This window comes from Eupeodes corollae, chromosome 1 (genome assembly GCF_945859685.1).
Source record: "Eupeodes corollae chromosome 1, idEupCoro1.1, whole genome shotgun sequence".
Taxonomy (NCBI): domain Eukaryota; kingdom Metazoa; phylum Arthropoda; class Insecta; order Diptera; family Syrphidae; genus Eupeodes; species Eupeodes corollae.
The window spans coordinates 214,004,751-214,027,874 of NC_079147.1; the positions used below are offsets into that span (position 1 = coordinate 214,004,751).

At 31.7% G+C, this 23,124-nt stretch overlaps 2 protein-coding genes across 5 annotated transcripts; both read left to right on the forward strand.

The window, feature by feature from the left end:
- Positions 1-678: 678 nt before the first annotated feature.
- Positions 679-18,275, forward strand: LOC129939452 (28S ribosomal protein S33, mitochondrial). Of its 2 annotated transcripts, none has more exons than XM_056047472.1 (2): positions 679-817; positions 17,819-18,275. In XM_056047472.1, the coding sequence occupies exon 2, from the start codon at positions 17,876-17,878 to the stop codon at positions 18,212-18,214; it is 339 nt and encodes a 112-aa protein (XP_055903447.1). In that variant the 5' UTR covers positions 679-817; positions 17,819-17,875; the 3' UTR covers positions 18,215-18,275. The 2 variants fall into 2 exon arrangements, with proteins under 2 accessions (XP_055903447.1, XP_055903448.1); XM_056047473.1 differs by lacking the exon at positions 679-817 and adding an exon at positions 1,450-1,584.
- Positions 679-22,892, forward strand: LOC129939445 (8-oxo-dGDP phosphatase NUDT18). 3 transcript variants are annotated; one of them, XM_056047462.1, is made up of 2 exons: positions 679-817; positions 21,073-22,892. In XM_056047462.1, exon 2 carries the CDS (start codon positions 21,235-21,237, stop codon positions 22,261-22,263), a length of 1,029 nt encoding a protein of 342 aa, XP_055903437.1. In that variant the 5' UTR covers positions 679-817; positions 21,073-21,234; the 3' UTR covers positions 22,264-22,892. The 3 variants fall into 3 exon arrangements, with proteins under 3 accessions (XP_055903437.1, XP_055903438.1, XP_055903439.1); XM_056047463.1 differs by lacking the exon at positions 679-817 and adding an exon at positions 1,449-1,584; XM_056047464.1 differs by lacking the exon at positions 679-817 and adding an exon at positions 20,696-20,998.
- Positions 22,893-23,124: the final 232 nt, after the last annotated feature.

A 23,124-nucleotide genomic window follows, 5' to 3' on the forward strand; every position in this document is an offset into this window, starting at 1 on the left:
GGTGCGAGTTTGGGTATATGCAAAGTACTTTTCCATTTGAGCACTAAAATAAAAGAAATTACCAAGAAAAAAAAATACAAGTATGGCAACACTGAACAAAAAACAGGGAAGAAATGTCAAAATCAACCATTTTTGAGTGTTTTATATGGAAAAAAGTGAACTTTTAAAATTAATTAAAAATAGAAATAAATGTTTCCTCGCTCTAAAATTGCTATAGTTATTATTTATTTGCACATATCTATCGAATAAAAAAATCCGCGAGTCGAAATTCGTGCTGCGGTAATGGAAAGTTGAGCCAGGGGTTTTACTAAACACAGCAGGAATATTGACTATGAATAAGAGCTGTGTTTATTTAATCAAAAAGCCTTAGTAATTTCCTACGAATATGCCCCAGTGTGAGCACAGCATCAATAATATCAACAAAAATTTGAAAAAGTATATATGTGTCTCTTACCACAGCTAGGTGTCGCTAGATTCACTTTGAAGTTAAAACAAATTCCACACAATCCACAATATCTGACACTTCCATTTAAGCAGCTTAGGGCAAAAAGAAACGGTGCACCGTGCGTGCACCTGCGAAAAATGAAAAGTTTGTTTTGTTTTGTATTTGTTATCAACTAAGCAGGTTGCAATTACTTGTGTGCGTTAAAATTCTGTTTATATGTAAATTATTAATTTGTTTGTAAACATTTAAAAAAAGTTCTGAAACAAAAATAAGAAATAAATCAATAATTTGTCTTAAACTACTTGATTATCTCAGACAGAAAGATATTTGCGGCTTTATCATCTAAATACACCTTAACATTGCACGAAGCAGGTGAGTCGATTAAAATTCCAAATTCTTAACAACCTCCCTTTTATGCATACCTTCATAATTTTTCTATTGCATTCACATTCCTTAAGACTCGAGAGGGCAAAATTCACAACAGAGATGAATGCCTTTTCGTGACCTAATAATCGAAAACAAAAATGAAGAATAACCAGAACGATCTCTGGCTCTGGCTTTGGCTATGGCTCTGACTCTGTGCCAAACAACAAGAAAAACTTCTTGCAGATACGCACATTCTCGAGCTTAAACCAAACTGGTTTGAAATTCATTACTAGCTATGGATGACGACAGCGACAACAACTATATCTAGGTACCTACCTATAAAAATTACAAATCTACGCGATCACAGTTCCCATTTAGCATTTCCATTTCCATTAAGAGAGCGTGTGCCTTGCCTACCTCACGCTTTGTCTTGTCTGTTAAGAATTGTGACGCGTCGTCGTTGTATTCTTTCTATCTCCTCTACCTCTTTAAAAACAGCTATTAAATTTCCAATTTCAGTTGCCATTGCCATTCCCATTCCACCTGTGGGTTCTGTTAGTTAAGTATTGTGAGGTCTTGATTTAATTTCAATCTTGAAAATCAAATGGTTCAGTTTGCAAGAAGAACATAACATTAAAGTCAACTATTATTCTCTGCAAAACATAATTTTGTATGAGCGTGAATACAAAATTGTGAATTCGAACCTCGGATGCCAATGGAAAGCTAATTTTTGGTATTCCTTTGCCTATCCCAGTTGGAATATAATAATAAACGTGAGTGAGAACTTGCGGCTTAAAGCCGAATAAGAATATCAAAACATAAATATTTAAGTACATTCCTTTCCTTTCTACCGACAAGTTATGTGAATTGTTTTGTTGTAATTGTTGTGGACCTAGAACGACGACACGACAAACGGTAGTGGCGTGGAGGCAGTCTTGTACAGTGGCACTATAAATTAAACAACGAAGGCAATCTTGTTGTCAGCAGTAATAGTTATTTATCTTACAGTTCATTCATTCCTTGAAAATTAAAAATACAAATAAAACAAAACCAGTTATGTGAATTAATACAATATTCAAATCAGCTTATTGTGTGGACAAACATTATGGGAAATTTGAATTTTCGTATGTTAAAAGTTTTCTTAGTAATCAAGTATATTTTTATTTCGATGAAGTTGTTGACCTACACAAAACCTTGCAAAACAATATAAACTTTACTTTTATACATTTTTAGTATTTTTGTAAAGTTCGTACCTTGAACCTAGATGGTTCCAATCAGAAGAACAGAAGTAATCGAAGGTGTGACAAAATTTAGGCGGCTGTTTTTTTCACTTTTGTTTGGATTTAGTTTAAGATCCTCCATCAAGTGTAAATTTGAAAAAGGCAAACCATTGGCAAATGCTCATTAAGATTCATCCGAGTCTACAAAAATTTAAAAAAAAACGATCTTACAATTAAATTATTTATATTATTTTCATCAAGTTTTTATATTTTCCATCCAAACTATTTTGGAAACGTTGGCCTTTTTGTCCCTTCGTCTTATATTTTAAGAGTATGTTATGTTTTAATCAAAAGTGTAACGTTTGTTCAAAGAAATTTAAATTTTCTTTCAAAAAGATATCAACTTTTGTCAGTGTACTCCTTACAATGTTATTAAAGGGGTCGATACATGTAACCTCTAGAATTCGGACGGTTTTTCAAAAAGCTATTCAAAAGTGAAGGAATAAATGAATCGTTTTAAAATTAAAAATATTTATTTATTTTATATTAAATACAATTATTAGGCAATGTAGAACACTTAAACGAGTTTTTTTTTAAAAAAGACCCTTTAATGGCTAAATTGAACTTCATGGCTAATTTCAAAGGTTTTTATTTACCATTTGAAATTACTAATCGTAATATGCAACTTTGTGAGGTAAATAATTACCTTACAATAGGTCTTGCAAAATTTCTTGAATCACTGTACATTGCTCCCTTTTAGCCTTTTAGGGCAATTTAAACACTTAAATTTCTTTTAATATTTTAAGACTAATCAATAAAATTACATTTATAATAAGAATCGAAAACAAGGTTCTAAACAAGCTTAAAAACGGCGCTCATCTCACCGTATAGCACAGCTTTCAGACTTTAGACTTAAACAAAAAACACTGATAACTTCCCATCCCGTCTGTCGATTTGTCTTGCTTAAAAGTTTGTCTATATGTACTCGTATCAATTTTTACCAAGTTTGCATACTATTTTTTGTAGATTTTATTTTTTATGAAACAAGGGACTGTTGGATTTTTATATAAAAATTACTGAATATCGAAAACAATATTTTCTGTAAAATAAAATAAGTTTGAAGTCAATATTTTTAATTTTTGAAAAGCTATTTGAGTCGAAAATAAATTTTTACCAACTTTTGTTAATTTTTTTTAGGTTTTTAATTTTTTGTACAAACAGTCGATTCGATCTTTTTCAAAATTTTACTGAATATTAACAACAATATTTTTGAAAGATAAAATTAGTTTGAAGCCATTATCTAAAATTTTTGAAATGATATTTAAGTCATAAATCATTATTTGCATTAGTGCCGATCAAATGGCATCGTATTTTGAAACACTTCTACTGGCGGATCCAAATCAAATATCTATAAGCTTTGCGTTACCGTTCATTCACATTGAAGAGTTAGATGCTCCATTCTCAATGCATGAATTGCTTATTGCATTAAATACAATGAAAGACAGCAAAGCTCCGGGTTTAGATGGCATCCCGTCTGAGTTTTACAAAAATGCCAGCTCACAATTTCTTGAACATATTTTAGTTTTGTTTAACAGAATTTTTGATAAGGAAGATATCCCAAATTCTTTCCGGTCTTCATCCATCTCTGCAATTTTTAAAAAGGGTGACCCAAACCTTCCTGAAAACTACAGGGGAATTTCTGTCCTTAGTTCACTGCGGAAGCTGTTCACTCAAATTCTTTACTTAAGACTTGCTAGTTGGGCTGAAAGAAATAATAAAATAAGCTGTTTCCAAGCTGGGTTTCGTGCTAATCTCTCCACAGTGGACCAAATCTTTACTCTCACTAGTGTTGCTAGATGCTTTATAGAGAAGAAAACAAATCTTTATGCATTTTTCGTTGATTTTAAAGCAGCCTTCGTTACCATCAACCGAAGCTCATTATTATTTAAACTTTCATGTATCGGTCTATCAACAAAATTTATAAAAATTTATGAGCAACTTCTCTCAAATACGACAGCTGTGGTTAAAAATGGTATGAACACGTCGAAACAATTTAGGTCAGAAACAGGTGTGCCACAGGGTTGCATTTTGAGTCCCTTGGTTTTCTCGCTCTTTATAAATGACATTGAATATAATATACCAGGTGGTGTTGTTTTTGGTGATCTAGTTATCAAGGTGCTCCTTTATGCGGATGACCTTGTTATTTTAACTGATAATCCTGTGACGCTTCAACTCTAAATTAACAAGTTAAAACAATATTCTGATTTGTGGGACCTTCAAATAAATACTGCGAAGTCTAAGATCATGATATTTAGACACCATAATCGCAGTGCACGTAATGACCGTTCTTGGAACTTGAGCGGTTCAAATATAGTGAAGGACTTCAAATATCTAGGTTTCACAATAACACACAATCTGAACTTTCGAAGTCATATAAGAGATAAATTGACTGCAGCAAAAGCAGCTATTAACTGTATGTGGTCAAATTTTTTCAATAACAAAAATATAGATCCGGCTTCGAAATTTAAAGTGTTTGATTCAACCGTTAAAAGCTGCCTTTGCTATGGAAATGAAGTTTATGGCTACATGCAATTAGACGAAATAGAAACTATCCAAAGATATTTCTTCATGCGAATCTTTAGACTCCCATCTAACACCCCTAACTATGCCATACACGTTGAGTCGGGACTACCACCAATTTTTGTAAAGAATCTAAAAGCGAATGCAGACTATATAATCAAAGTCATGCAAAGATCTAACAACAATTTGCAGAAAAGGATTCTCCTAACAGCGTTACGCTACAGATACACACCCTTTAAAGATTGGAGTGATTTTGCCTCAGAACATAACTTTCCTTTGACGATTTGTTTGGATAATCTCGATTCGTGGAAGAATGAACTTTACGATTGTATTTCTGTTATAGATGACAACATTTTTAAGACATTTCTCAATCGGGCAAGGGAGTCCGAATCTAGATCATTATACAGTAAACTTAATTTCTCTTTGGGGGAAGCAAATTATTTTCGAACCGAGTTCACTTTTGTTGAGATAAGTCTGATATTTAAGGTTCGCACGGAGATGCTTGAGCTTAACTATAGACCTCACAGAAATGATATAAATCCTAACTGTACATTATGTAACCTCAATCAAATTGAAAATGTTTTCCACTTACTAGCGTTATGTCCGATCTTGCAAGAGATCCGGCGTTTCTACTTCAATAAGAGCTTCCTTTCGTTTGAGGACTGTCTTGGAGTTTTGAATGGTGAGGGTGGTTGGAAACTTCTTATCTGTTTTTTCTCTGAAGCTGTTGCGTATAGAAATTCATTCGTGGACCTCTAATGTAATGTTCATTCTAATATAATTTTGTTTTAGCTAAACTTAAAGCCCGTTTCAATGTTGATATTGAAAGTCTTTTACTGCTCTTCCATTTTTTTGTATGTATTTTTTATGTATCGAAATATCAATGATTAAACCTAAAAAGTTAACAATAAGCTTAACTACACCAAACATTTTTTTTATTTCAAGATATATGTTAGTAGTTTTTGTTTTTGTTAAACTGAAAGCCTGTAACATTTGTTATTTTCAAATCAAATAAATCGTTCAATCTGGCATACTTAATCATAATCAGTATCTTAATCTTAAATTATTTTGTAAATTGTTAATTTTTATTATATAACAGCGAAAAAATAACTTCTCTCTCATAACTTCGGCTTAATAGCCATGCTTGTAAATCTTTAAAATGTAAGTGAGCCTGTATTTTTTTTTGTGAAGAAAAAATAAAGATAATAATAATAATAATAATAATAATAATAATAATAATAATAATAATAATAATAATAATAATAATAATAATAATAATAATAATAATAATAATAATAATAATAATAATAATAATAATAATAATAATAATAATAATAATAATAATAATAATAATAATAATAATAATAATAATAATAATAATAATAATAATAATAATAATAATAATAATAATAATAATAATAATAATAATAATAATAATAATAATAATAATAATAATAATAATAATAATAATAATAATAATAATAATAATAATAATAATAATAATAATAATAATAATAATAATAATAATAATAATAATAATAATAATAATAATAATAATAATAATAATAATAATAATAATAATAATAATAATAATAATAATAATAATAATAATAATAATAATAATAATAATAATAATAATAATAATAATAATAATAATAATAATAATAATAATAATAATAATAATAATAATAATAATAATAATAATAATAATAATAATAATAATAATAATAATAATAATAATAATAATAATAATAATAATAATAATAATAATAATAATAATAATAATAATAATAATAATAATAATAATAATAATAATAATAATAATAATAATAATAATAATAATAATAATAATAATAATAATAATAATAATAATAATAATAATAATAATAATAATAATAATAATAATAATAATAATAATAATAATAATAATAATAATAATAATAATAATAATAATAATAATAATAATAATAATAATAATAATAATAATAATAATAATAATAATAATAATAATAATAATAATAATAATAATAATAATAATAATAATAATAATAATAATAATAATAATAATAAATCAATTTTTACCAACATTTATACATTTTTTGTTAGGTTTTTATTTTTTGTAAAAAAACTGTCAATTCGATTTTTCTCAAAACTTGTCTAATGTTGAAAACAAAATTTTTGAAAATATATTTGAGTCGAAAATCAATTTTTACCAACTTTTATTAATTTTCTTTTAGGTTTTTATTTTTTGTAAAAAAAATGTTAATTCAATTTTTCTTAACGTTTTTCAGAATGTTGAAAACAATATTTCTTATACGATAAAATAAGTTTGAAGCCCAAATTTCAAGTTTTTAAAAAGATATTTGAATCTATATTCAATTTTTACCAACTTTGAGGAATTTTTTTTGTTTTTAGATTTTTATTTTTTATAAAAAAAACTGTCAATTCCATTTTTCTCAAAATTTTATCAGAAGTCAAAAACATTATTCTTATCGAGTACCATTCTCTTGAAATTTTACACCACAACTCTTTTTTTTTTTGGTTTAAATATATCTGATTCTCTTTAGGATGCTCCATAAGTGCTCAATTAGGTTTAGGTCGGAGGATTGTGATGGCCATTCCATAACATTGATTTTGTTTTGTTATAAGTGCTTGTTAGCTAATTTAAAGGGGCACATCGGGTCATTATACTGCATAAACTCCCATTTGATTGGCACCTTACAGATGTGGACGTAATCCACAGCTCACATCTTATTTTTATCTAAAATATTGGACCTACACCAGATGCTGAAAAGTACTCTCAAATCATAATATTCCCACCACCGCGTTTCACTGTCTTCTTTGTGTATTTTGAGTTAAACTTTTTGTCTTTTAGCCTTCTTTTATACATTTTTCCATCGGACTACAAAACGTTATTCTAATAAGAAAGGTGCAAGTGTTTGTTTGCAAAGCCAAGTTTTTGCTTAATGTTTTCCTTGGTTAAGAAATGGCATCTTTCGTGGACTTCTACCAGGAAGAAGAAATTGTTTCTTCTTACATATTCTTACCAATAGTGTTCCAAAACTCGTAGAAATTTATCTTTTTCTTCATTTTGTTTCTTTTTTTATACTTGAATGTAAAGTTTCAAATACTTTTTTCTTTACCAGTTTAAGGTTTTTGCAAGTTCAACCAAAGTTTTTCCAGCTTGTCTTGGTTTTTTCATCGCGTTCAAAGGGAGCATAATGTAAATTTATTAAAATTAAAGATGCCTTTTAAAAATATTGTTCAATATCGAATATAAACCATCTGACAAACTTATAAACAAACTCAAAACGTTTATTTGCATACAAAAAAATTGATCCTTACGTTAGAATAACACTTAAAGCAGCTTGTTTCTAATGTTTTTTCCAGGTGAAATTATAGTTGGCCTTAAACTTTTTACCGTTTAGTGAAAACGAAAAGTTGTTTCCACAAAACAATTTTGCCATTTGAGAGTATTATAAGGTACGATTAAAATAAAGAACTACTAACGACAAAAGGCTTAATTGCTAAAAAAATATTGTGCCTGATGAAGACAATTGTTTCTATTATTTTTCCCAACACTGTAAATTTGTTTTTGTAGTGCCCGTAGCGTGATGGTTAGTGCGTTTAACTGTCATGCAAGGGGTCTTGGGTTCAATACTTACTGCGCCACCTAACTTTTTTCACGGGTACTGCCTCTTGTGAGGAATTAACAAATCCTCCAAGAGTAATTCTTGCAATGAAATGTGCTTTATTAAATTAGCCGTTCGGATTCGGAATATAAACTGTAGGTACCTTCCATCTCTGACAACATTACTCGCACACAGGAATGGTTGAGAGTTTCAAGTCACTAGGTATGCCTATATTTAGACACACCCTTCCTAATGATATAATTAATATTCAATCGTACAATTTATAAACTGATCTTTGAATTCTTTTGGGTTTGGTAAAAAGGTTTAAAGGTTAAAAACTAAAAAATTGCATTTTACAAGTTTTGATTTGCTCTCTACCTACTTAAGTGTAGAAAAATTGCTAACTATCGAATTAATTTAGTTTCAAGACAATAAATCAGAAAAAATGCATATTGGGTTTGATATCAAGATCAACATCTTAAATTCATTATGGTCTTTTTGGCCACTTTCTGACTTAAGTCCTTTTTGACTAACAGCAAAGAAGTTTAACTTTGCTTTTATTATCTAATTTTTGTGAATAAAATTAATGAGAAGGACCCATTAAATCGACTTGAAAGCAAAATTTTACTCGATAAAATATTGACAAATTAAATTTGGAATGCTTTTTGTTTCCAACAACCGTAACACATTTGAATTATTAAAATCAATTAAATCATACAAAAACAAATAATGGAAACTTTCCCTTAAATGGAATGCTGAGTAGTCAATTTATTAAAAACAGTTATTTAAAGAACCAAATCATCACTTCTGGTTAGTTTTCTTCTTGGTGGAAATTTCCCATAGACTGTAAAAAGTTATCTTAGAAAAAAGAAATGATTTAATAAAGAAAACATTGGGATTTGATAGTTAGTTACATGAAGATTTTATTATCCCCGTTATGAACTGCTAAAATCTTATAGTTAAATGAATTCCATATTTCAATTAGCCAGATAATCCTCTTGCTGTTTATTTTGCTTTCCTTTTCAACAGAATGTATCTATGCATTACCACAACATTCTCTTTAATCCGAAGATTACCTTATTTTTAATTTGACGTTAAATAGCAGTGTCATCAATAAACTGTTGTTATGTTCGAGAGTCAGCTTTTTTCTATGGAAGAAGATTTCTGTTCTGATCTCACCTGTTTGATTAATGAACTTATTTATTCCTACCCACAGACATAGACATAAAAATACAACAAATGACACCACACAAAAGCCGTGACTCACTGTAGGTTGTTATGTTAACCCACACAACTTAATGAATGGTATACTCTAGTAAGTTTGTCTTGAATTTTAACGGCATTCCAACGTTAATCATACATTTTGTATTTTTATAGCCTCAATAGTCAGCAAAGTTTCAATAATTTAACTTGTTTAATTCAAATTGCTGCCACCACCAACGGTTCGTCGCAGTTAATTCTTGTTCTTCATTTGATTTATTTTCTTTTTTTTGTATTTTCTTCTTTTTTTCAAAATCGTGTTTACCTTACCTGAGTACTAAGCACGAATTCTACGTTCTACCTCATGGGACTATAATGGGAGTGGTATATCTACATAAAGTAGTCGAAAAGGTTTATTTTTCAGTTACTGTTCAGCGAAGCATTGCAAAAAAAAAAAAACAATTCTATTTCGTCTTTGACTGGAGAAGTGCGGGTGGAGCCCGAGTTTTGTGTCTCATTTACAAATGAAAGTCTAACGGCCTTTCAAGTGATTGTTTGTTTTTCTATTTTTATGCTTCACTTTTCTGATCTCACTGTTCAGGTTTAGTAAATAGAGGGTCATCGAAGCGTTAATGAAAAGATAAACCGGGTCTTAAGTTGGAATCTCTTGCTATTATATTATAATCCTGGATCTCAGATCTTGTTGAGTCATTATCAATAGTCAGACTGAAAGTGTGCCATTATCATGTTGATGAAAAGTTTGTGCATAGTGCAATTTTGCTTTCGTTTTCTAACTGCTTCTTGGTCTTTTTTTTCAATTGGTTTGTAAGAATGTTGGCAAACTGCATGAATGGCAAACAGGTTATTTAAGTGTAAATACCTAGATACATAGTAAAAATCAAGTTTGACTTATATCAAGAATTTAATTTCAATAAAAAATGTAAGTTTGACATTGCCTTATGGTAGTTGGTGGATGTGAAAGTACTTGTCGATTTAAATAAAGTGACATAGATCATGTCATTCATATTTTATATTTACATTCATCATGATAATTTTGAAAGTAAAAACATTGTATCAAAAGAAAGGATCTCATCTTAATTTGCATATACTGATTTTAATACTATAGACTAATGTTTGCAACTTGTTCCTCCTAGTGCTTATTTAAACACAAATAGGATTTGATCAAAATATTCAACTGAAATTTGAAATAATTCCTAACGCTCACCAATTGAAGCTTAAAATTGTTGAGAATTGCAGTACAACAAGTCATTGTAAAATCGTATCGGAATTCTGCTTTTAAAATCCCGAAAAAAAAGTTTTACAATCCTGTCTTCTAAAATACCGATTATTTGAAATCCCGCTTATTCAAAATCACGATCAATTGCAATCTCGTTTTTGTTTTGTTGCAAAATACGAGCATTAAATTAAATAACAATAGGAGTGAAAGGTTTTTATGATAAATTACTTGACTAAAATCTTATAATATCGTAATTTTGTTTGTTTTTACTGTACACTAACATTCATTTTTGTTAAAAAATATGCATCTTACAGCAAATCTACCTCTCGATTTTACTTCTATCGTTGACTTTGTTAATTGATTTGAGTTTGTTTTAAAAGAATACAATCGCGCGGTTTTTAAAAATTAAACAACTACAACGGGATTACAAAAAGCTGGATTATAAAAAATCGGGATTATAAAAAGCAGGATTATAAATCGATATTTTAAGAACCGGGAATATTAAAACCGGGATACCAACCCAACCCGTAAAATATTCATTGAAAATTGAATCAGAAGAAAACGTAATTCCATGTGCAATGTGATCCAAAGCTCCATTTGTTAATTAATATGTTGTAATTCTGTTGATGGAAAAATAAACTCAAGGTATCTGAAAATGTTTAATACTCGTGGCATGACGGTGCGTTGGACTCCAATGCCAGACGTCTTGGGTTCAATCCCTGCCTGTGCCATGTAAAGTTTATTTTGAGGAATTGACTTATTCCCCAAGAGTACATCTTGTCATGAAAAGTGGTTTCTTAATTTAACCGTTAGGATTCGGCTTAAAACTGTAGGTCCCCCATCTCTGACAACATTACTCGCAGACAGGAATGGTTGAGAGTTGTAAGTGACTAGACCCTGGTTCTATACGGACTATTGCGTCACCTAATCTAGAAAACTGTTTGACCCTCCCAAAAAAATCAGTGAAGCTAATTTTATCGACTGATTCTCATAATGTGTATTCACCATTAAAATATCCTGATAACTTGCATTTTGGTTAATGTTGTCACGACATTCTTCTCAGAAAAGAAAATATGTAAATATTTACACTTAATTTTGAATATAATTGGTTTGCAGTTCTGTCTATTCACGCTTCCACACAGTTGAATCTGCCTTCATCATCCAATTTACCATTTGATATTGATCAGGTTATTGTTAAACTTTCATTAATTTCTAATAAAGATATATATATTATTGTTTGCTATATCCCACCAAGAAGTCCACTAGATTTATATAAAGAGCATATAAATAACTGGGATTTTTATCTATCAAATCTTAAAGATAATCTACACGTAATTATAGTGGGTGATTTTAATCTACCAAATGTAAATTGGATTTTTGATCATGAAGAATCACAACTTATTCCATTTAATGTTTCTAAATAATTTGTATCAGAAATTGTAGATTCCTTTGCATCATATGATCTAGTTCAGCTAAATAATTGTAAAAATAGTTTAGATAAGACTTTTGACTTAGTATTTGTTGATAAGGATTTGGGAATGTCAGTATATGAATCACTTTTTTTCAATTTCTTCTAATTTTGTACATCATATTGCTTTAACTTTTCATTTCAAAATACTTTATTTATTTAAACATATAACTAACAATTTTTTTAAATTTAACTTTTCAAAAGCCAATTTTGTTGGCATAGCGAATCATTGGATCGTTTAGTTTTGCCCAATGATTTTAATAATAATATTGATTTATCTTACTTCTATAGTGACTTTCTAAGTACTCTAAAGGAAGCAATTAACATTTTTGTTCCTAGAGCACAAATTAAAAATAACTCTAAGTCACCCTTTTACAACAAAAGACTTATAAATTTGAAAAATAAAAAGAACACAGTTTATAAACTGTTTCGGGTTTCTTCGTCTGATACCAATTTGAAAGTTGAATACATTACTCTTGAAAAGAGCTTAACCTTGTTAAATAAATTTCTTAATAAAAACTATATTTTTTTAATGGAATCTAAAATAATGGAATTCCAAAATGTATGGAGTATTTGGGATATACGTACACTGACCTACCTAACATTTGAAATAATTTTGCAAATTTTTTCAAATCTAATTATTCAGTTTCAGATAACAATAATGCTTTCTCTAATAATACGGTTAACATTGGTCAGTTAAGTTTAAACATAACTGAGGTTGATAAAGTTTTATCGGGCATGAATGGCGATAAGAATGCCGGTCCAGACGAAATTATTCCCATTATTTTAAAGAATTGTGCGCCTTCCCTGTCTCGAATACTATATTTTATTTTTAACAGGTCACTTGAGAAACGAATATTTCTTTCCGAATGGAAAACATCTTTTATAAATCCTATTCATAAAAGTGGTCCAGAACAGAAAATATCCAACTATTGCCCGATTTGCAAGTTATCCGTAATACCAAAACTTTTTGAAAAAATTGTTTGCGATAAGCTTTCGTTTTTATTAAAAGAGACTATATCCCCATTTCAACGCGGATTTGTATCCGGGAGATCAACTTCTACAAATCTTACAATTTTCTCTAACTTTTTTCTAAATAATCTAAAAAAAGTTTATCAATTCGATGATCCTTGCTGAGTTAAATCAATTCACTCAGCTTGTCGATGAGCCAACTCGAATCCGCCAACACCCTAGACTTGTTTCTTAACTCTGACCCTTATAAATACTAGGCACATCAGACCATTGTATCGTATCTGCAAAATTCTCATGTCGAAAAAACCCAGTTAAGGAAAAACCTCCTATGAGAACCGTTTGGCAATATGAGAAAGCCAACTGGGACGGTCTCAATGAATTCTTCAGGAACTTTAACTGGTCACTATGCTTCCTCGATAGTGACGTGGATTCCAGCGCAGATATGGTAACAAATTTAATTCTTTGTGGAATGAGAAATTTTATCCCGAATAGGGTGAAATCTATCAAACCCAAAGAGAACTCATGGTTTGATTCGAGCTGTAAAGAGGTTATTAGGATCAGAGATGTAAGTTTCCGTTGTTATAAAGCCAACCCGACTGAGGAAAACCGGAATAAGTTTAAACAAGCTAGAAAGACCTGTAATGGTTCCAAATGGAACCAAATTTTTGCATGATCAGAAATTAAGGCAAAAAATACTACAATGACCCAAAGGTAGTAAAAATTTCTGGTCATTTGTTAAAAACGTACGAAACACCACGTCATCCTCGGTTCCAACGCTCGTCCACAATGACACTCCCTATGTAAGCTCGATTGGTAAAGCTAATTTGCTTGCAGCACATTTTGCTGTTAATTCGACGCTACCGGATAGTGTCATGAGTCCTCCTATTCTTGAGAGCGTAAATGATTCTATGGGACGAATCTTCTTTCGCACTCGTGCAGTCGAAAGAGTACTGAAAGACCTTGACATACACAAATCCGCTGGCCCGGATAGTATTCATCCTATTGTTCTGAAGAGCTGTTCCTCAACGCTGGCAAAACCACTGCGTAAGCTTTTCCATCTGTCCTATTCTACAGGTCTCTTCCCGAGTGGATGGAAAACTGCTATAGTCCAGCCTGTCCCTAAAAAAGGCGAATCCTCCTCTCCCTCAAACTATCGTCCAATTGCACTTACGTCCCTTCTTTCTAAGGTCATGGAAACGCTGATTAATTTTCAGTTTAAGAAATATCTTGAAGAACGGAAGCTTCTTAATGACCGACAGTATGGCTTTCGTAGCAATAGGTCCACTGGTGATCTCATGGTTCATCTCACCGAACAGTGGAACAAATCTTTACATCGTTTTGGAAAAAGTAAGATTATTGCCCTTGATATTTCAAAAGCATTTGATAGAGTTTGGCACCAAGCTCTCTTATCGAAAATGCGTGCTTTTGGTATTGATGAATCTCTTCTTCGTTGGATTAGAAATTACCTTTCTAACCGTTCAATACAAGTTGTATTGGATGGTTTCAAGTCTGAAATTCATAAAATAAATGCTGGTGTACCCCAGGGCTCCATTTTGTCTCCGACTCTCTTCCTTATATTCATAAACGATCTCTTGTCTGTCACTTCTAATACATTAAACTGTTTCGCCGACGACAGTACCCTAAGCTTTACATATTCGTTTCTAGATTCACATCCTTGTCCTTCGAATGTGGAATTTCAACGGCAGCTTATGATAAGCTCCTTAAATTCTGATCTTGAAAGCATTGTCCAATGGGGAATCAAAAACCGTGTAGAATTTAATGCTTCGAAAACTCAATGCTGTCTCCTGTCGTTAAAGCGTAACCCACCCCCGATGCCGCTATCCATGAGCGGCACTTGCATCCAGGAAACTAATCAACTTTCAGTACTTGGTATGAATATCACAGATAACCTCTTATGGAATGATCACATATTCGATATCGCCAAAAATGCTGCCAGATGCTTAGGATTTCTCCGAAGATGCAAGAAATTTTTCACCCCTTCTGATCTGGCTATAATCTACAAGGCTTTTATCCGTCCAAAGCTTGAATATAATTCGCATATCTGGGCAGGTGCCCCCAAAACAAATTTAAATCTCTTAAATAGAATTCAAAAAACGGCTTTAAAAATGATAGGCGACAGAACTATAATCGAAACATTTACATCGCTAGAACACCGTAGCAATGTTTCATGCCTTTCGTTATTTTATAGATATTTTTACAAACAATGTTCTGTCGAATTAGCCAGTTGCATTCCGCCCCTTAAACAATTCAGCCGTAATACTCGCACTTCTAGGAATGCTCGTCAGTTTACCATTGAGCTCAATTTCGGGTGAACTGTTAAGTACAGAGATTCTTTCTTAAAGCGCACTTCGAGAATGTGGAATGCTTTGGCCAACTCTTTTTTCCCTCCCATTTTGATGTTCAGAACTTTAAGACCAATGTGCACCGGTATCTCCTTTTAAATCCTTCCCTATTTTCCTAACGCTCGAACTGTGTTTAAATATAAACATATAAGGGGTACTAATAACCCCTTGAGTGCTTGTGAATACAAAAAAAAAATATACACGGATTTTGCCAAAGCATTTGACAGAGTACACCATAAAATTTTGATTCATAAACTGGAAAAACTAGGTATACTTCCTTACTTGCTAAATTGGTTGCGTTCATATCTTACAGGACGCATCCAATATGTCCATATCTACCTGATTTTCTCTTAAATTCCTTTTCCTTGATGTTTGCCGATGATCTCAAATTTCTGAGATGCATTAAGGATCCGGTTGACTGTGTGCTTCTTCAAGAAGATCTTCAAAGCTTATCAACATGGTATAAAATCAACAAATTAAACCTCAAAATCTCTAAATGACAATATTTTTCATTTTCTCGCCGCTCTTCTCCTTTTGTGTATGGTTATCATACTGAGAACAAAGTTCTCGATAGAGTCTCAAGCAAAAAAGATCTGGGAGTCATTTTTGACTCTAAATTCAACTTCGCTAATCATTTAGAAATCATAGTTAATAAGGTCAACTCTATGCTTGGATTTGTTTTCCGCAACTCTAAAGGTCTAAGTGATACCTTAAAACTTTAAACGCTTTACATTGCTTATGTTAGATCAGTTCTGGAGTACTGATGTGCGGTATGGAATCCGATTTACAAAATTCATTTTGTTAAAATGAAAAAAATTCAATGAAAATGTACATTGATGCTATGCCACCTTATAATACTCGACGTCAACTTCTTGGCATTCAGACCTTAGTTTATTAAAGATATTTTATCCTATCATATTGACTGTCCGTTTTTATTGTCTCTTATAAATTTGCAAGTTCTAACCAGAGTGCTTAAAAATCCTTATTTATTCCATGAGGCACTTCATAGAGTAAATTATGCTGTTAACGAACCAATATCTCGCTGTATCACAGAAATTAACTTAATATCTGATTATATTGATTTTAATTTTCATTTGAGTAGGGAGACATTTAAAACTATGATCAGCCTATTCTTTCTGGCTAATTAACGAAAATGTATGTTTAGACAAATTTTTTTTAGCTAGTATGTAAGAGTAACTATAATCTCTATTTTATGATGAAAATAAATAAATAATTGCGCAGTTAATAAATATAACTCACAAAGATAACTCTATTTGAAGTTTAATGTTTAGCTTTTAGTTCATTGAAAAACATGATCAGCTGACATTTTGACATAATGAGACTTCGATTGAATAGTAAGAGAAATTTGTCTTGACAAATTTTCGATTCAACTTTCCAATAAAGTTGTCTCAATTAGAATTTAATTTTTTGGTAGCTGAACAGTCAGGTAAACTGGAAAAACAAACTTGTCTTGCCTTCAAGTCCCTTATGTAGTTTGAACCTGCCTATTATTACGATTTGTAGCAGTATGACAACGTCACATCTTTCTCAAACTCACTGTTGAAGTGTCAAATAGTTACTATTGGTAACAATCGACAACTAAGCTTCCGCTATTTGTTTTGCGATTAAAGGTTTTAGAAACAATTGTTTCATTTTTGATATCGGGAGTTTGGGAGATCAAAAATTTCTAACAATATTATTTCCTTAATGATTTAAACAAATTCGTAACAATGAAACTTCAACATTGTTTTGACACAACAACAACAGTTTGAAAAACAACAGACTACAGTTTTAGTTTTAGTAGAGCTTATATTAAACTTTATTTTAAATGTTGAACTACCTTAAATGGTTGAAATCGTTGGTAGGCATAGTATTATTCGTCTATAATCATTATATTTATACCCGTTGATTATTGGTTGAAAGACAAATCAAAAACAAATATATTAATTTATCAGTACGCTCGGTGACTTCCAGGTGGTGTGAAAAGCAACTTACCAGCTGCCAATTTTACATCCTTCAATTCTCCCTCTTATCAAAGCGCCATTTCCCAAATCCAAATAGAGTGATCAGTACAATTTTATAAAATCTTTTCCATTTCTCTGAAACACCCTGTCTTTCTATTCATAGAATAATGACCACTGAAAGCTTGTTTTGAATTTAAAAGGTTATTGTGAATTATTTCACACATCATACAGAGTACTCATACACAGATGTCTCTGCATTCGTCTAAAAGAAATCAGCTGTCTCTATTTCATAAGAATTTCAAGAAATGTCAAAATTTCAACTAGCTGACATAACCATACCATAATCCATTGTTGTTTTGTGTTTATTCCAGAAATCCAAAATAAAATAGTATTGAATTAAATTGAGTTTAAAAACAGAACCCATAAAAATGTCCAAATATAATGAGCTTATAAAACTCGGCACACAATATGCCCGTCGCATGAATTATTTGTCAAATCGTATTTTTGGTGAAGTTGCTCGCACAACAAATGACAAATCAATGAAAGTTGTTCGAATGTACAGCGAAGAACCCATTCACATGCGTGATTACGTCAAGAATTGGTATCCCCGGCATGTTGAGACTCACCTTTTGATGAAACAACTCCGTTGGTATGGTCTATTCCGTGATGAACATCAAGATTTCAAACAGGAAATGAAGAGATTACGACGTCTAAGAGGCAAGGCACCACCAAAGAAGGGTGAAGGCAAACGTGCTTCGAAAAAGTAGTTTGGAATTGAGTGGAAGAATATACATAATGTTTATGAATAAAATCTTTGTTAGAAAAATATTCAGCAGTGTTTTTTTATTATTGTATTTTGTTTTAGTTGTTGTTAGGATGGTGATGAAAATTATTGAAATTTTTGAATATAGTTCATCTGAGAACAATTCTATTCGACAAATTCGTTGACCGATAGTGGAAGGCTGTATATATATGATATAATTTAAATGATGAAGGAGTTATTTTGCATGATTGAAATATCATATTATCATACCTATTAGATGGCAGCACTTAAGACACTGGACTCATTCTACATTAGTTCTTAACTGTTGTGGGAACCTATTGGTATGTTAGTACACTTGGGGAGGTTTAGTCATATCGTAAAGCAAATAAATCGAAGCAACTATACCTTGTAAGCTACCTAAGCTCTGTTCGGTAGATAGGAGAAGGTCCTAAAGAGAACTGCATTCTTGAATGCAATTGTAAAGCTGAGATAGACAAAGCTGGAACTTAGGAAATTGAATCAAACACGTTAAATGTCCAATATCAGCAATATACCTATGAGGACGTACCTCGACATTGGAACCAAACTTTGCACCGTTTTATAGTTTAATTACTGTTTCGATAAAAAAGTAAATACATTATTGACATTTGTCAGTACCATTTGAAGCCATCAAACTTATTGTTAATATTCAACTTATGTGCAATTATTTAAATAAACTCATTAATTTCATGAATCGTTAGTAAAATTTTCATTTATCGTTAACAATATTATTTTTGTTGGTGATTAATGTATCTTCGTTTCAATTATTTTCTCTTTGAAATAACTTACCTTGATTTCTTGTTTTGCTATGAAGCAAAGTAGTGAGTTCATATTTTGTGCCCTTGACTTTTTTGTCAATGGTTAGGCAAGCTGAAATTCATCCTTTAATACATTTTCAGTTTTATTTTGGGAAGTAACATTGACGTGGCACACAACTACTTTGTTTAAATTGATCTCGATGCTATTGATCACATTTTTTGTATAGTGCTCACTGTTGTAAAACTTTGTCGTTGGCTAGGGAACCGCTGGGACTTTCCTTTCGCAATCTAGCGATATTGTCAAACAAAAAAGAATACAACAAAAAAAATGTCTGCTAATTAAAACATAGGGACCCCTACTCACTAAAAGCCCTTTATGTTATGTTAGATCAATCCTGGAATATTGCTGCGTAATGTGGAATCCTTATTACAATGTTCATATTACAAGAATAGAAAATGTCAAAAAAAAATGTACAGGATTTGTACTTCACAAACTAGGCTTGAACATTGCAATGCCATCGTATAACGTTAGATGTGAGCTTATTGGTATGCAGACATTAGAAAACCGCGGTAAGATGTTTGCCATACATTTTGTCAGTGATATTTTATCATATCATATTAATTGCCCTTATTTATTGTCGCTAATTGAGCCTTACGCTCCTTCTAGAGAACTAAGAATTCAAACCCTATTTCGGGAAAACGTTCATAGAATAAACTATACGTTTAAAGAACCCATAACTCGCATTCTTAGGGAATTCATTTATTCATGTGATTATGTACCCGTATTATGATGGTTAGTGCGTTGCACTGTCATGCATGGGGTCTTGGGTTCAATCCCTGTTTGTGCCACCTTAATTTAAAAAAAAAAAATAATTTTATCGGGTACTGCCTCTTGCGATTAATTGACAAATCCTTCAAGAGTAATTCTTGTCATGAAAAAGTGCTTTCTTAAATTAGCCGTTCGGATTGGGCCTAAAATTGTAGGTCCCTTCCATTCCTGACAACAGTACTCGCACACAGGAATGGTTGAGAGTTGTAAGTCACTAGGCCCTGGTTCACAACGGACTGTTGCGCCACCCAATTTATTTAATTATTTTTAAATAAAGTTACTAAATAATTGTATTTTTTTGTTAAATTGTATAATGATTCAATGAATGTTTTAAAAATTTAAAAATTTTTGTTTGTCTATTTGAGATTGTAAACTCCAATTGATATTAAATAAATAAAATATATGCTCAAAAGTCAGCAGAACTAAAGCTTGAGAGTGATTGGCTTAAAAGGTAGTAACAATTAAAAATACGGTCAAAGCTTAAAAAAGCACATTGGTCCTTATATTTTTCTTAATACATTATCCATACTTGTCAACTTGTAATTTTTGTTATTAACTTTCGCTCTTGTCTCAATTGTACCATGTTTTGTTTTTCAGTTAGTAGTATAAAACAAGAAGCCTCGCATTAAAAATTCAAAGCCTCTTTTTGCTCTTTTCCAAATCTCTCTACTATTACTATACCTAAAAACATACACAACCACTATCCCGCCGACGCCACTTTGTTTTCTCTTTTAAATCACTGGAACTGGGAATAGAGATTGTTCGAGCCTCTATCATCACTGTATTAGTCGTCGTAGTCATGTCCACACCACCACCACGGACCGCTGAGCTGACCAACAACTCATTTTCTAATGAGACCCACAACAACCATGTTGCTGTCGCCTGAGTTGCAGAGTCTTTCCTTTAGTTTGCTTCTTGTCTCTATGAAGCTTAGACTTGGTTCGAAAAAATAAAGAATTAACAACGACAAGAGTACTTAATTTGTCTACCTACTGGCCAGTCGTTATTTCTTTCGTTTCTTTTCTATAATTTTAAAACAAAATTGCAATTCTTTTGCGCGTCATCCATTAGCGTTGTCGTCGGATAGTCGATCGTTCTGGCTCTATACAATTTCACTTCGTCAAAGCAATTAACCGACATTTACACATACATATACTCAAATGTAATCATTTTTATTGAAAACAATATAAATTATAAAGTTGTTTTTATTCTTCATTAACCAAATATGAATTCCAGGTCAGAATAGATTGCTGCCGCTCGTGTGCAACATTGTGCAAACTACCGGAAGCGTTAGTGTTTGTTTGTTTGTCTTCTCTGTGCTGAATGTGGTTGCAAACTCAAAAGAATTTAACGACCCATTAAAAACAAAAATAAGCTAGAAACAGCAACTACAAAAAAATGCCTCAAACCGTGTCATCAATTAACGATCAACTGACCAAACTAATCGGTTGTCAAGATCTGGGTGATATAACCCCCGAACTATGTGACTTCTCATTGGAAGAACAAAATGCTGTGAGTGAAGCGCAGGGCGTTCAGCCATCAGCTGCTTCGGATTTCGTTCCGGTACTTGGCAAATCGGTGACCTACATTGTGACAGTGGTCATGATCAATGATCAAGATGAAGTTCTGATGATACAGGAGGCCAAACAGTCGTGCGCGGGAAAATGGTATCTGCCCGCTGGTAAAATGGAAACCGGTGAAACCATAATCGAGGCAGCAGTGAGAGAAGTCTTCGAAGAAACTGGACTGAAATGTGAGATGACGACATTAATTGGCGTCGAAACTGCTGGTGGATCGTGGGTTCGATTTCTACTGACCGGACGAGTATTGAGTGGTAATTTAAAGACACCCGATCAAGCCGACCAAGAATCTCTGCAGGCCAAATGGTTCGCCGATATCAGTGAACTAACTTTGCGCGCCAATGATATTTTAAATCTTATAAAAATGACAAGAACATACAAGGCCCGTGCGCAATCGCCTGCGCTATGGCACTCCGAAATGATGCCAATCCAATACGCACACCATAAGAACTACTTGCGAATTGTAGCGGTGATTCGTAAGCGCTCCACAAACACTCTCAATGTCTTGGTAAGTGAAAGGAACGTCCATCATTTGCCCACGGTTGAAATGCATCCGGCCCGGAGTCTCCATTCAACCCTGAGGAAATTCATGATCGAACTATTCGGAGCTGAACTTCCTCAACATCGTCCACACGGACTTCTCACTGTGGAACATTCCCCCGCTGCTTATCCTCATACAACCGATGGCTTCTGCTTGACACTTTTGGTGGTTTTTCGTCCCCCACTGGAAGATGTGGCGGTCATTGGCAAGGCCGTCTGGCAGGAGATGAGCAAAGAATTAGAAGACAAGTTTGGACGCATGGTGGGAAGCAACCATTCCACGCTGCCACTCAATGTTATAAGATAAACTTGTATGCTTTTTGAATCTCCATAGAATTTATGTCTCAAAAACAATATTAGTGACTGTTTTTTTGTAAATATTGACACTATGCATTTTATATTTTTGTTCCAATTAAAAATCAGTTTTATTTTGCTTTCTGTGTAAAAATTCAAGCATTCGAATCTTTTTCATAAATTACTTTAAGTCATTTGATTTGTTGTTGTGTTCATACACAGAAAGCAAAAAGTAGCATTTATAATTAGTTTTGTTTCTGGTGTTTCTAAAATTTGTCACAAATTAATGTTGTATCTATAAATTACAACTTTCAATTACTAGAAGTACCTATTGACAAAAAAAAATAAAATAAAAAACAAATGAATCTCTAAATATTTCTCTCTTGCTTGTTTATTGTTATTGTGGATCGAAAGGTGTATTAATCCACAAAGTATATTCAAATGTTTTTTTCTATTTTATTTTAAATAAATAATGAAAATAATTATTAAAGAAGATTTATGGATGTATATGAACGTATTATGTAATTTTATAGTATTTATCTTTTTTATCAATGTTTTATCACCTTTGTGTGTAAGAACTAGGTGTTTAGTGCGAGTTTAATTAATTTTAATAAAATTAACAACAAATATTGCTATAAATAACATGTTGAGTGTTTGATTTAAATAATATTTGTTTATTGGTGTTTACAAAAGTAATAAGATTGAATGCAGAGTTTTCGTATATCGGGAAGATGAAAGACCGAAACATCACTATTTGACACAATTAAAGAAAGTCTTGAAACCGTTAAGTGAGATATAGAAAGCCTGGGAGAAGTTCTCGGCACTAAATGCATATTCTAATAGTGGCAAATGTCATCGCTGAGTGATTTCAAAA

Excerpts from the sequence above, each read along its gene's own strand:
- LOC129939445 (XM_056047462.1), top strand. The coding sequence starts at position 21,235 with ATGCCTCAAACCGTGTCATCAATTAACGATCAACTGACCAAACTAATC.
- LOC129939452 (XM_056047472.1), top strand. The coding sequence starts at position 17,876 with ATGTCCAAATATAATGAGCTTATAAAACTCGGCACACAATATGCCCGT.